This window comes from Onychomys torridus, chromosome 4, assembly GCF_903995425.1.
Source record: "Onychomys torridus chromosome 4, mOncTor1.1, whole genome shotgun sequence".
NCBI lineage: Eukaryota > Metazoa > Chordata > Mammalia > Rodentia > Cricetidae > Onychomys > Onychomys torridus.
The window spans coordinates 48,461,288-48,473,177 of NC_050446.1; the positions used below are offsets into that span (position 1 = coordinate 48,461,288).

General features: G+C 54.3%; 1 protein-coding gene across 1 annotated transcript; it reads right to left on the reverse strand.

The window, feature by feature from the left end:
* Positions 1 to 3,305: 3,305 nt before the first annotated feature.
* Dlx2 (distal-less homeobox 2) lies at positions 3,306 to 6,792 on the reverse strand. The gene is made up of 3 exons (XM_036185845.1): positions 6,013 to 6,792; positions 5,365 to 5,549; positions 3,306 to 4,862 (listed from the first exon to the last, which is right to left on the reverse strand). Exons 1-3 carry the CDS (start codon positions 6,419 to 6,421, stop codon positions 4,458 to 4,460), a joined length of 999 nt encoding a protein of 332 aa, XP_036041738.1. The 5' UTR covers positions 6,422 to 6,792; the 3' UTR covers positions 3,306 to 4,457.
* Positions 6,793 to 11,890: the final 5,098 nt, after the last annotated feature.

An 11,890-nucleotide genomic window follows, 5' to 3' on the forward strand; every position in this document is an offset into this window, starting at 1 on the left:
TCCTGGAAAAAATTCGGTAGTTTGGCTTTCGAAAATCTGACCCTAAATAGGGTAAAGCCGCTGGCCGTGGCTGTTTCCCCGGAGGCAAAGGGGTGGGCTGGAGACTTTTGAGCGAGGGCTGGTGGCGTCTGGAGCTGAGCAGTTGCTCTCGGGTTACGTGTGTACTGTCCTGCTTTTTGAAAGGCAACAGGGGGCTTTTTGCAATCCCAGGAGTTGGGAAGACGGTTCCGAGGCGGGGAGAGCAAAGGCTGATTCGCTTTGGCTCTTCCTTTTCCATTTCCCCCTTTTCTTTGCGTCTTGTGCCTGAGAACTGTTTGTAAACAAAGCTCCAACCTTGCTCGGTGCTCTCCGCCCCCAGTAAACCTGATACTTCCCCCAAACTTGCCATGCCAGTCTCGGAAATCCTTACTCGGCACGGATATTCACAATTTTCGCAAGTGATCTTGAAAGCAGGCCGAAGAGGAAGCCTTCTCTAAATGGTCCCATATTGCGGCCGGGCTGATGAGGCCTGGGGATGCTTAGGCTCTTCTTTCTGCCATTCCCTAGCCCCGGAGCCGGGAATTCGAGGCAGCCGGAGGGGTTTCTATGTAAAGACTAGTTGGCCCGCGCGGGCCTGCGAGCTGGACACACCAAGAGCACAGGCCGAGGAGTGGAGCTGGTGGGCGCTGGCTGTCCAGTCCGCCCGCAGCTGGCTCTATAGAATTCAATACCATCACTTTTGCCCAAGTGTGGGAATGCGGGGAGCCCCTCGGGAGTGCGGAGCGGGGAAGGCCCGGCACCCCTTAGGTCCCACCCCGACCCCCGCTTCCCATCTCTTGTCACATCCTGTGTCTGGCCCGATATTTTCCACGAGTAAATGGAAGGGGATTACAATGAAGATTTATGTGTGCTTCGAGCGCGGCTGGTTTCCCAGTTCAGGGAGCCGAAATCGCTGCTTCCCATTTCCATTTTTCATTCCTGCTTTGGGGAGCGCAAGTTAGCGTGTCGGGGGTGTCGGGGGGTGGGTGGGTAGTGTGTCTGCACTTCGGCGGGCTGATCATAGGGCTCGGCGTCTCCGGGCGGGCCCCGAGACTGTGAGAAAGGTTTGCCAGCGCGTCGCCCCCGGCGGGGCTGGAGCCGGCCCCCACCTCCTGGAGCTGGGCTTTGTTTCTCCCCCTAGCCCACCCCTCCTCCTCCCCGCCCCCTCACTTCTAGAACGCGGGTGCATCCTCGCGACCTCTTTGGCCCTTCTGAATGTTCCCGGGAACGCCCCCTTCCCCCTTGGTCCCTGCACCCTCCTTTGGCCGCCGCCGGGCCAAAGGCGCGTCTTGCCCCTGTACGACCCCGCCGCCGCCGAGTGCCAGGTTCGGTGACTCCGGCGAGTCTGTGGGGCCTCGGCCCACCCCGGAGAGGGGCCGCCCGCCCTCCCGGCTCCCAGGCTCGGCTCATGCCAAGGCCTGTTGCGTGATTCCAACTTGGGCTGACATTCCCTGCCCGGGGCGCTCCGGCGCAGGCCTCTTAATCATCTTGTCTGCTGCAGATCCTCGACACCAGCCAATTTACTGCCCGGTCTTTCCAGGCTGGTTTCAGGAGCCGGGGAGGGGAGTGCTCGCAAAGGAGGGGAGGGCATAACCCCAGGAGAAAGACTGGTACCAGTTATTGGCGCTCATATGGACAGACGGACACACACACACACACACACACACACACACACACAATCACAAAGTAGAATTTGGAAGTGGGGGAGGGTAGGGGGTGGTTAAGAGATGAGGTTTTCATAGGCAGTAGTTACATAGGGAAGCTCAAAACCCCAGATCTTTGGTCACTTTGGGAAGGTCCCAAACCAATTTGATCAGAAAAGTCAGTATTCGCTTTAGGTTGGTGCCACTGAGTCCAGAAAAATCACTTCCATTTCAAGGCTGTTCCCCCCCCACCCCGCGCCCCCGCTGCGAAAGATGTTAAGGATGCATGGATGACCCACATAAACTGGAGGAGAGGAGCCCTGAATTTGACAAGCAGGATTCTCTGGTCTGTGCCCCACTTCCTCTCCAGAAGAGGCTGGTCCCACGGAGGGAACAGCAGAGGTTCATGCACCTTGTAGAAAGAGATCAGAGCCTCCCCAGTCCCAACCCTTCCACTCAAGGCGAAATTAGAAAGGTCCCTAACAATACCGGACTTCATAAGTAAAGCCCCTCCGATATGGAGTATCATGATTAAAAAAAAAAAAAAAAGTAATACTAACTACGAAATAGCCAAAATTTATCTAGTGCTTATCACATGCCAGGCGTTGTTACATCATTGCCTCATTAAGGGTTCATTAAGTTGCTCACTATTCTGAGCCGTAGCTGTTATTATTTCTCCTATCTTAGAGATCTGCAAACTGCAACACAGAGAGGCTAAGAGGGTTGCCCAAGGTCACATAGTCCGTGGTTGACGCCCAGGGAGCTTCCGACTGCAGATTCCAGCGCTTTCAGTGAAACTGGCTTTTCGTTCAGACGTGCATTACACATCTACCCTGGATTCTTGCAGGGAATGCCAGATAACAGGGTCTGTTTCCCAAGCTGGGAGCTAGCTGGTCCTGTGAGGCTGGTGATGTGAAGCAGAGTTAAGAGTGCTGTGTGGAACTTTGCTCTTCAAGAGTGTGAGGTACAAGAACGCCACTCCACAACAATGAGCATCCACTCCGCCGCTGTGAATGCATTTGTGTGTTCGTGAATTTGTGTCAGCACCTGAAACAAGAGTGTGTGCCTGCGTGTGGTGGAGAGCATGAGTTTGTGTGTCTCAGCGCAGCACTGTGCGCAGGGGTTGCCCAGCATTCCAAAGCAGCCAACCGTGCTTCACCAGGGTGACTCAGAGTTCTGGGATCAGCCAGCTCCCAAAGGGCCTCGGGGGCAAACGGAGGGAGGGACCACTGTAGGAGTCTGATCGCAGACTGTTGCAGAGCTTAGGTCCCGGGTAGCCGGACGCCCGAGGCGGCTCGGGTGCACCGCCTGGCCAGCACCGAGGACGCAGTGGCGGCACAGACCGCCCAGGCGCGGGGCGGTGGCGCCGGCGCCAGAGGGGCCAGGCGGGCGGAGGCAGGAGCCGCCCGGCGCTGAGTGAGTCACGGCGCCGCAGGCTGGAGAACCGCGCGGGGACTCGGGCGGGGGAGGAGCTGAACCTTTCTGCAAGGCCCAAACGCCTGTCCAGGACTTGCGCGCACTTCATGGACAACGCAGCCTTGGAAAGGCGCAAATGTTCAGCTCAGCTCATCCGACTCGGGGCCGGGTAATCTTTCAAGGTCCGAGCAGAGGGAACCCTGGCACCAAGAAAAAAAGAGCACACACTCCAATGAAAACAATAATTTATTTAAATAATCTCTTCATAGTGTAAAATCAACATTAAGAGTATGTTGCTTTCATAATAAATAACCCCCAAATACCTTGCATTTCAAGAACAAAGACTTTAGGACACGATAAAAAACAAATTCAAATCAGTAGCTTAATTTAACTGAGAAAAATTTTCAGAGGGGAAAAAAATAAAACGTAGAGGTTGCTGAGGTCACTGCTAAATTGCAGTTTTCACAACTGGGGGGGCGTTTACAAAAAAAAGTCTGAAAAGATGAAGAATTTTATACAAATAAACGTGGGGAAATCTGCACAGACACCCTTATTTACAAACTCTGTGTCGAAGTCCGGGCTAATAGTCCTTAATTCATCTTAAAAAAGATAATTTAAACACTTTTTTTTTTTTTTGCAGCGTCCACATATTAAAAAAATCAGTTTTTTTTAAACATCAAAATGAGGTCATCCGCAAAGGCACCTAAACTTTTAAAAAAATAAAAATAAAAAAACTCCACTGGTGATGGACGAGGAGCTATGGGAATGTTCCTGGGAAAGAGGGAAGGGATCGGGGTTGCGAGGGCTAGAACAGCCCCCCCCCCCGCGCCCCCAGCAAGGGAGAAAAAAAACCGGCGGGATCCTGGGGGTCATGGGGGTACGAGGGGGTGGGGGAGGGCAGGACCCGGGAGGTCAATAACCGAAGCTGACTGGAGCTGAGCCCTGGGGCAGCGGGGCTTAGAAAGGAACCTCTGAGTGCCGGGAAGCCTCGAGGGCGGCCGAGGCGTCCCTGTGCCTGACCCCCAGCTCAGGGCCCCGAGAGACCAAGGACCCTGAGGACCACGCTAGGAGAGCTGGGAAGGGGCGGACAAGTCCGAGGTGGGCCTAAAAGTGGCCGGGGCTCATGTCGGGATTGCGGCCAGGGCCGCCGGGCTTGGCACTAGAGGATCCCACAAGGCCTCCTTGTTCCCGGCTGCTCCGTGGCAGTGCGAGAAGTGGCCCCCCGCGACGGGCCACGCCACCCCACGCCCCCAGCCGCCGCTTCCAGTGTGGCTGGGTGGCGGTCTCGGGCTGGGAGGATGGAGCCTCTAGCTATGGGGCGCGTGCTGAAGAACACCGTGTCGTCTCAGTTCTCAAGTCTCTGGCGCCGTTTCCTCGGGGTTAGAAAATCGTCCCCGCGCTCACCGGGGCGCCCCCGCCTGCGTGGTGGTGATGGTGGTGGTGGTGGTGCGCCTGCGGTGTCTGTGAGGGATGCAGAAGGGGCGCGGTGGCCTGCAGGTGCGAAGCGGAGCCCGAAGCCTGGTGATACCACGGGTAGTTTCCCAGAAACGCCGAGGCGGCGCTGCTGGGGCTGGAGCCGGAGCTGCCCGCGCCACTGCCTCCGCTGCCCGGGCCGCCGGCCCCCATCCGCGGCGGCGCGCCGAAGTCCCAGGAGGCTGGCGCCGAGACCGGCGGGGAGGCACAAGGTGGGGAAGCGCTGGCTCCGGGGTGCTGCTCCGTGGGGATCTCGCCGCTTTTCCACATCTTCTTGAACTTGGATCGGCGGTTCTGGAACCAGATTTTGACCTTTGGAGAAAAAAAAAAAAAAAAAAAAGGTAAAGCACCCGAGCTTTAGTGCAGGGACCTGGGCGGGAGGTTGGCAGAGGAGAGACGGGCCACCGGTTAGAGGTGGCCATTGAGTAACCTGGATACCTGCCGGGTCGCTGGGCCCTGCCGCTTCTGGCTGCATTAGGAAATCTCAAAAAGCTGACGTCTGAGCTCTAACTATGGGACCAGGGGTCTATGTACCGTGGTGTCAGGAGGTCATTATGTCACCCACTTTATCAGCAGCAAGTGGAAAGGCGAGGTAGTGTCGGATTTCTGTCCACCCGGGTCCTTTTCTTCCCTCCCACGCGGCGGCCCCTTTTGAGTTTTTTTATTTTTATTTAAATTTTTTTTTTAAATTTTTTTTTGCTTTGGGCCTTGACGTTTATGTTGCCAGAACACACAGATGAACATAAACTTTGGAAAAGTTGTCCCGAAAGCGCCTGCTTCCCAGCTAAACCAGGCCGGCGCCCACCTCGCCCACCTGAGTCTGGGTGAGGCCCAGAGATGCCGCCAGCTCGGCTCTTTCTGGCAGCGCCAGATACTGGGTCTTCTGGAAGCGCCGCTGAAGGGCCGCCAGCTGGAAACTGGAGTAGATGGTGCGTGGTTTGCGGACTTTCTTTGGCTTCCCGTTCACTATCCGGATTTCAGGCTCGAGGTCTTCCTTGTCTGCAAGGAAGAGGAATCGTGAGCACCCAACCGTCCAACCCCGGGGTCCTAAAGTTCGCAGCCAGGCCTGTGCGAACTTGGCGGGAGCCTGGAGGCGGCCTTTGCAACTTTTCTGCACGCGCAGACTGGCCCGGCCACGGAACCTGGCAAAGACTGGGGAGACCTGTTCGGGAGAGAACCAGGAGGCAGGTAGCAAGACAACGCGCTACCCCAGAGTCATGCACAGTATGCCACCCAGCCCGACAGCCCACCGGGTCTGTCCGGCGGAGCGCGGAGGGACAGAACCAGCGACTCGCGGGCGGATCGAGGATTGGGCAGAACTAAGGCCAGGAGGAGGAGGTGGACACGGTGCAAGGCTAGAGCTCGGGACTCTCCTCCTCCTCCTCCTCCTCCTCCATGCTTACCCGGTCCCTCCCTGTGGCCAGGCCGCCTTTGGCACCCTAGATGCCAGCGTTATGCGTACCAGGCTCGTTGTTGACTGGGGACGAACTGGTTCCGTAGGGCGCATAGGAGGTGTACGCGGCGGTGTAGCCCAGGTCGTAGCTGCTTTTGGCGGAGTAGGAGACGTTGTTGAGGCCGCTGGCGTGGTACTGGTAGGAGCCCATGTGCGCGTAGGGCGAGGCCCCCCCGCCGCCGCCGCCCGCCGGGTGCTGCTGGTTGGTGTAGTAGCTGCTGTCCGTAGCTGTGGACACCGGGAGGGTCGGCGACTCCTGGGGCTTGTGCAGGCTGCCGTTACTGCTGCTGCTGTTGCTGCTGCCGCCAGGGCCGGCGCCGGCACCGCTCGGGGGCTGCTGGTGCTGGTGGTACGTGCTGGAGGCGGTGATCTGGGTCGAGTGCATATCAGCCACCAGACTGTCAAAGACTCCAGTCATCCTGACCCGGGACAGGAAAGAGCACGGGTGGCGGGCGAGAGGGGGGATGCGAGGCGCCTCCTCTGTCTCTCCAGGTCCCTTCCAGCAGCCAAAGTAATTACGGGGAGGAGGGGGTGGGTAAGGAGGGAGAGGAAAACAAGAAATGAGGCAACGGTCTAGGCGCCTCCTCCCCTGGAGGAGGCGATCACCGTGCGTGGCTCGGGACCGCAGCTGCTGGCCGCATCCTTCCTCGGCCTCTCGGACCTCTCGGCTCCTGGCCCGGCTCGGGCAGGGGGTGGGCAATGGAGGGGGCAGGAGTGATCAGGCCCGGTAGGGGCTCCAGGAGGCGGGAGCAGGTGAGCGACCCCCGAGCAGCTTTACGATTGTCTGCCGGGCGGGCTCCTGCAGGGTGGGCATTTAACACTTGTCACGTGACCACGGGCGACGTCACCTAGCAACAGCCAATCCGAAGGAATGGGCCGCGGGGCGCCGGGAGTCCGCGACCCGGCGGCCGGGGGACCCGTGTCACGTGGCGGGCAAGGCGGCGGCGGTGGGTGAGTGCGAGACCACCGTAGAAAGTGGGCACGGGACCCGGAGCTGGCTGGGGTGCAGGACGGCCCGCCGCAGGACGGAAGGCGGCTGGCTGGTCTCAGAGGAAGAAGTGGGTCTCCCACGCTGCTCGGCTTCTCACGATTTACATCTTGTCCGAGGTCACGTTAATCAAATAAAGCCTCGCAGAGAAAGGGCCGAGCCAGCTCGGTCTCCTGTTCCTCCAGACACTTTTCCTCGAAGTGTCTGGCACTTACTCTCATCAGCCACTCGGCACCTGACGGTCAATTGATTTAAATTATCTATAAACCGCGTATAATAATAATACACGCTCCCCAACCAACCCACAGAGATATTAGACAATTAATTGGATAATACCTAACGTTTTTCCTCGTTGCTTGAGAGAAGAGCTCTATAAGCCCAAAGGTATTATTACTAGTAATGCATTTGAAATCACTTTTCCTTATACACATAAAGGCCTCCAGTAATGATGCACCGCTGAGCTGGGGAAGCCGTCCTGAGGTTTCCTCTTTGGGAAGGGTAGAGCACATTAGACAGCCTTCAAAGTCCTTTGAATCGGTGGGTTTTTGTGTGGTTTTTTTTTTTTTTTGGCTTTGTTTTGTGTCCCCCACTCCCCGAAAAGGGCATAAAAATACTGAAGTAATGTTAGAGATCTATCAAGATTCAGTTTCTTGACGTAAACAATAAACATAAAAAGTGTTATTTCGTGTGCTGAACTCTATTTTACATTTTCGTGTTTTAGGACCTTACTCCGCTGTTGTAATTTCTCCTACTCTGGGGTTTTGTTTTGTTTTTGATTAAGTCAAAGTGATGAATTCTCTGTGTCTGTCTCTCTCCTCTCTCTCTGTCTCTCTGTCTCTCCCTGTGTCTCTGTGTCTGTCTGTCTCTGTGTCTGTCTCTGTGTCTGTCTCTCTCCTCTCTCTGTCTCTGTCTCTCTCTGGGTCTCTGTCTGTCTGTCTGCCTCTGTCTCTCTGTCTCTCTCTGTCTCTCTCTCTCTGTCTCTCTCTCCTCTGTCTGTCTGTCTCTGTCTCTCTCCTCTCTGTCTCTCTCTCTCTGTCTCTCTCTCTCTCCTCTGTCTGTCTGTCTCTGTCTCTCTCCTCTCTGTCTCTCTCTGTCTCTGTCTCTCTGTCTCTGTCTCTGTCTCTCTCTCTCTCCCTCTCTCTCTCTGTCTGTCTCTCTCTCTGTCTCTCTCTCGGATTTTTAGTGGGAAGCTGATGGACACACGCGGTGGTGGACTTCCAAGTCCGAAGATTCTGCGATAGCGCCTGCTTTGTGGCGCCACCTGGTGGACAGAGTACGAGGTTGCTACAGGCCTGGTAGACAGTCTAATCACGCCCAGGCGCCAGCCTCTGAAACCCCCCAAAAGAACAAAATAGTAATTAAAAGCCACAAAATTGTGCTAGTGCGCGCCATCTGAAGCATCCCTTCCTAAAGACATAACATGTCGCTGAAAGAACTTGTTACAACAACTGCCTAATGGAAAACAAGTTGATACTTTAAAAAATACGATCTTTGGTCTTCCCCAGAAAAAGCAAGTGTGTAATTAAAACTCCAGTATTCACACAGCGGAATAATGAGGCAGGTAATGCGCCTTCCAGTCTGCCTGGATTTAGTTCTCAGCCACTTGGTTAAGGGAGGCCTGTAGATGGGGAAGAGTGAGTAGATTAGAAACGTGGCGGTCCCCGGTGGGGCTCGCCTGCGCCAGACCGGCCCGCATTGACTTTAAACTGCAGCCCGCTCTTTTTGCGGCAGTGGTACCTCATGGGTTTTAATCCACACTGCCTTTTAGTGACTTTATGTCAAGACCCAGTGCTCTGTCACAACAGTGGTAGCTGTTTTTGCCCTAATAAAGGAAAACAATTCATTGAAAATTGAAATTTAAAACGTAGCTGTCCATTCTCTGCCCTGTGTTGCCACCCCAGGAATGGCCCGCTGGCTTATTGGTGGGGATGTTTCCTGTGTTTTATTTCTTCTTCAGCCCCCAATAAGTCAGGTGAGATCTGTAAAAAACAAAACAAAACAAAACAAACAACAACAACAACAAAAAAACAAAACAAAAAACAAACACACACACACACACACACACACACACAAAACGACATCTTTCTGGCGTGAATAGGACTCGAGGCCCCTATTACCGTGGAACCCAGATGAGTGAGCCTGAGTGAGTGCGGTGGGCGTGTGGAAGCTCTGAGTCAGGAGAAGGGGGAGGAGGGACAAAGAGAGATACCTATAGCTGTATTCTTGAGGGGGAAAGAAAGCAGCCTTGAACTTTTCTGACAAGCGAGACACAAATCTAAGTCTTGTTTCATGTACTTGTTTTGTTTTCCTGAGACAAAAATCCCAGGCTGTTGTGCTGGCTAGCCTGGAACTTGCTATGTAGACTAACGTGGCTTCAAATTCACATTCATCCCCCTGTCTCTACCTCTGAGTGCTCTGAGTGCCGGGTATAGGTGTGAGCACCTTCCCCCACCCCCAATCTAGGTTTCCCCAAATTATCTGATTGCTTCATCAAAATATCTAACAGATTCCCTACTTTGGTCTAAAGTCAGGCACCCCAAAGTGCTGTTTGATATTGATGGTTTGCAGTTTGGTCCTCGGTTCTGAGGAGAGGCGCTCTGCTCTTAGGAGGCAGTTGGGATGAATTTGGAGCTGCCTGACTGAGACAGGTTTGTCCTCTGCCTTGGTGAGCCCTCTTTCCCTCAGTTGTTACTCTTAGTTCTGGAGGTCTTTTATCCTGCCTGGACCTCATAGAGGGAGTTAGGTGTCTCAATTCAGACTGTGTGTTTCAACACATCTCCATTTGGGAGCCTGTTCCAAAGGCTGCAGGCGCCCGGCTCCCTTTGTGGGAATGAACACTGAGACTCTTGGATGGAACAAAATGGCTTCTTTTGCATCAAGTGCTTTTCCCCAGCTCTAGCTGCCAGCCAGCTGCCTTCTCTGTTGCTATAGCACAAATCCCAGTGGTGTTTAGGATAAGCCTCAAACACCCAGGATCTCCAGAGACTCCAAGCAGGAGAGGGCAGATTCACTCAGGGCTCTCAGTCTGGTGCCTTCCTGCTGGCCCAGATTCCCTAGACTTCTCTTGGCCCAGGACTTTGCCTCTACTTGTGTGCTAGATGTCCTGCACTGAGCAGAAAGGTGTGATCAAAGAAAGGATGTATGTCCCCAGAGGTGCCTCTGGATTGACCTGCACAGCCCATAGCCAGCCTGACTCTCCACTCTCTGGCCAGCAATGCTGGTCTCAGAGGTGATGTCTTGGAACTCAAAGATGTGGGAAAGCCCAGCTCTGCCTTTCTCATATTGGTTTCTCTAACACACACACACACACACACACACACACACACACACACACACACACCTACTCCAGACAGCTCTTGTTAATGAAGGACATTGGTTCTCCCATGGAGCCCCTAAGGCAGCCTTGAGGAACCCAGAAAGCCAATGGTGTCCCATCCCTTAAGCCCTTAGGTGGAAAGACTCCAGAACCTGTCTTCTTGAAACTCTGATTTGTGTTTATACTTTTTCTGCATAAAAAAAAGGCCACAATGTACACTCTTTCAAGAGTTGGACTTGGTTAGTCCAGCTAAGTGGGTGGGTTCCCCTCGTTTCTGCTTTTCAATAGCTTCCCAGGGGGCAGCTTTGCCTCCCTTTGGAGCTCAAGGATGATCCAAGGATGATCCAGATTTTTTCCCTCACCTTTAGTAGTCCCTGAGTCCAAGGCTCTATAGCGCCCCCAACAGGAGAGTCCCAGACACTACTGGAACTTCCCTGTTCTAAGCCTTGTGCCAGGTTCTGGGGGTGACTAACACGTATCCAGGGACTTACAGTCTAGGCCTCCTGGAGGCTACAGCCTCAGCTGGAAAGAAAACAGTCTCCCCTCCCTCTAAGGTCTTGCACTCACTCTTGGCTCTGGACACTCACAGCTGTAGCTTTACTCTTGGGCCAGGGTGGTGAAGGCAACAGACTGGACGTGGACAGAAGGGTCAGGGTTAGCTCCCGCGGACAGGATATAACCTGTAAGGCAACTCTTGGGGTCAGAGACTCCTCATGCACAGCCTGGTTGTCAGTGTACCATGCTTCCCCAGCTTGAAGGCTGCCCTCTAGGTCTTAGAATCCAGTCAGGCTTCCTGCATGTTACATGTATTTAGTGTTTGACACACACACACACACACACACACACACACACACACACACACACTAAGCTGGGAGAACTTGGAAGAAACAGCAGAGCTCAGAGCATCCTTGGTTACCTGGATTTCTGTCTCTGCAATCTCATCTTTTACCCATCCCATTCCTCAACCAGAGACTAGTGTCACCGAGATTTAACGTAAGAAGAGACGCTGACTCACAGAATCTGGACAATGGGACTTGGTTGGCTTGAACTACCAAGGTGATTTTGTGTGTCCCCCCCACTCCCGTTCATGTCTGTGGAATGAAGCTGCTGGGATTGTCTACAATGCACCACTGCAAGTTCTCCAGTCTGCTCCCGGCTTTACCATGAACCCTCTGAGGCTTTCTCTGGTTTAGGCTCCTTGGGGTTTCTTTTGCAGTGGCCATGGAGCAAGGGCATTGCCCCATTTTCTCCTCTAGGAATAAGCAGGCCTTCTCAGAAGTGAAAGAAGGGAGGAAGAGGCAGTGGGCCAGAGCCCATCTAGGACTTGATTCAATGTTACGTTCTGGGGGTCAGTTCAGTGGGTGGTCAGTTCTGGGGATGCAGTACTGCAGGGCTGCCTGGAGCTTTGAACTTCTGCCGGTCAGTCCAGGTACAAAGCCTGCTGGCCCCCTGGAGTTGTTTCTGCACCCCTCTTTGAAAGTGGGGAAGGGTGCAGGAAACTGACTTTGCATAGCTCTGCTCAATTATTGACCTGTGAGACAGAGTCTTACTATGTTGCCTAAGCTGGTCTGGAACTTGTGGGC

Excerpts from the sequence above, each read along its gene's own strand:
- Dlx2 (XM_036185845.1), bottom strand. The coding sequence starts at position 6,421 with ATGACTGGAGTCTTTGACAGTCTGGTGGCTGATATGCACTCGACCCAG. Across the intron at positions 5,550-6,012 it reads CCCAGTCAACAACGAGCCTG|ACAAGGAAGACCTCGAGCCT; the intron begins GTACGCATAACG and ends TCTTCCTTGCAG. Across the intron at positions 4,863-5,364 it reads TGGGCCTCACCCAGACTCAG|GTCAAAATCTGGTTCCAGAA; the intron begins GTGGGCGAGGTG and ends TTTTCTCCAAAG.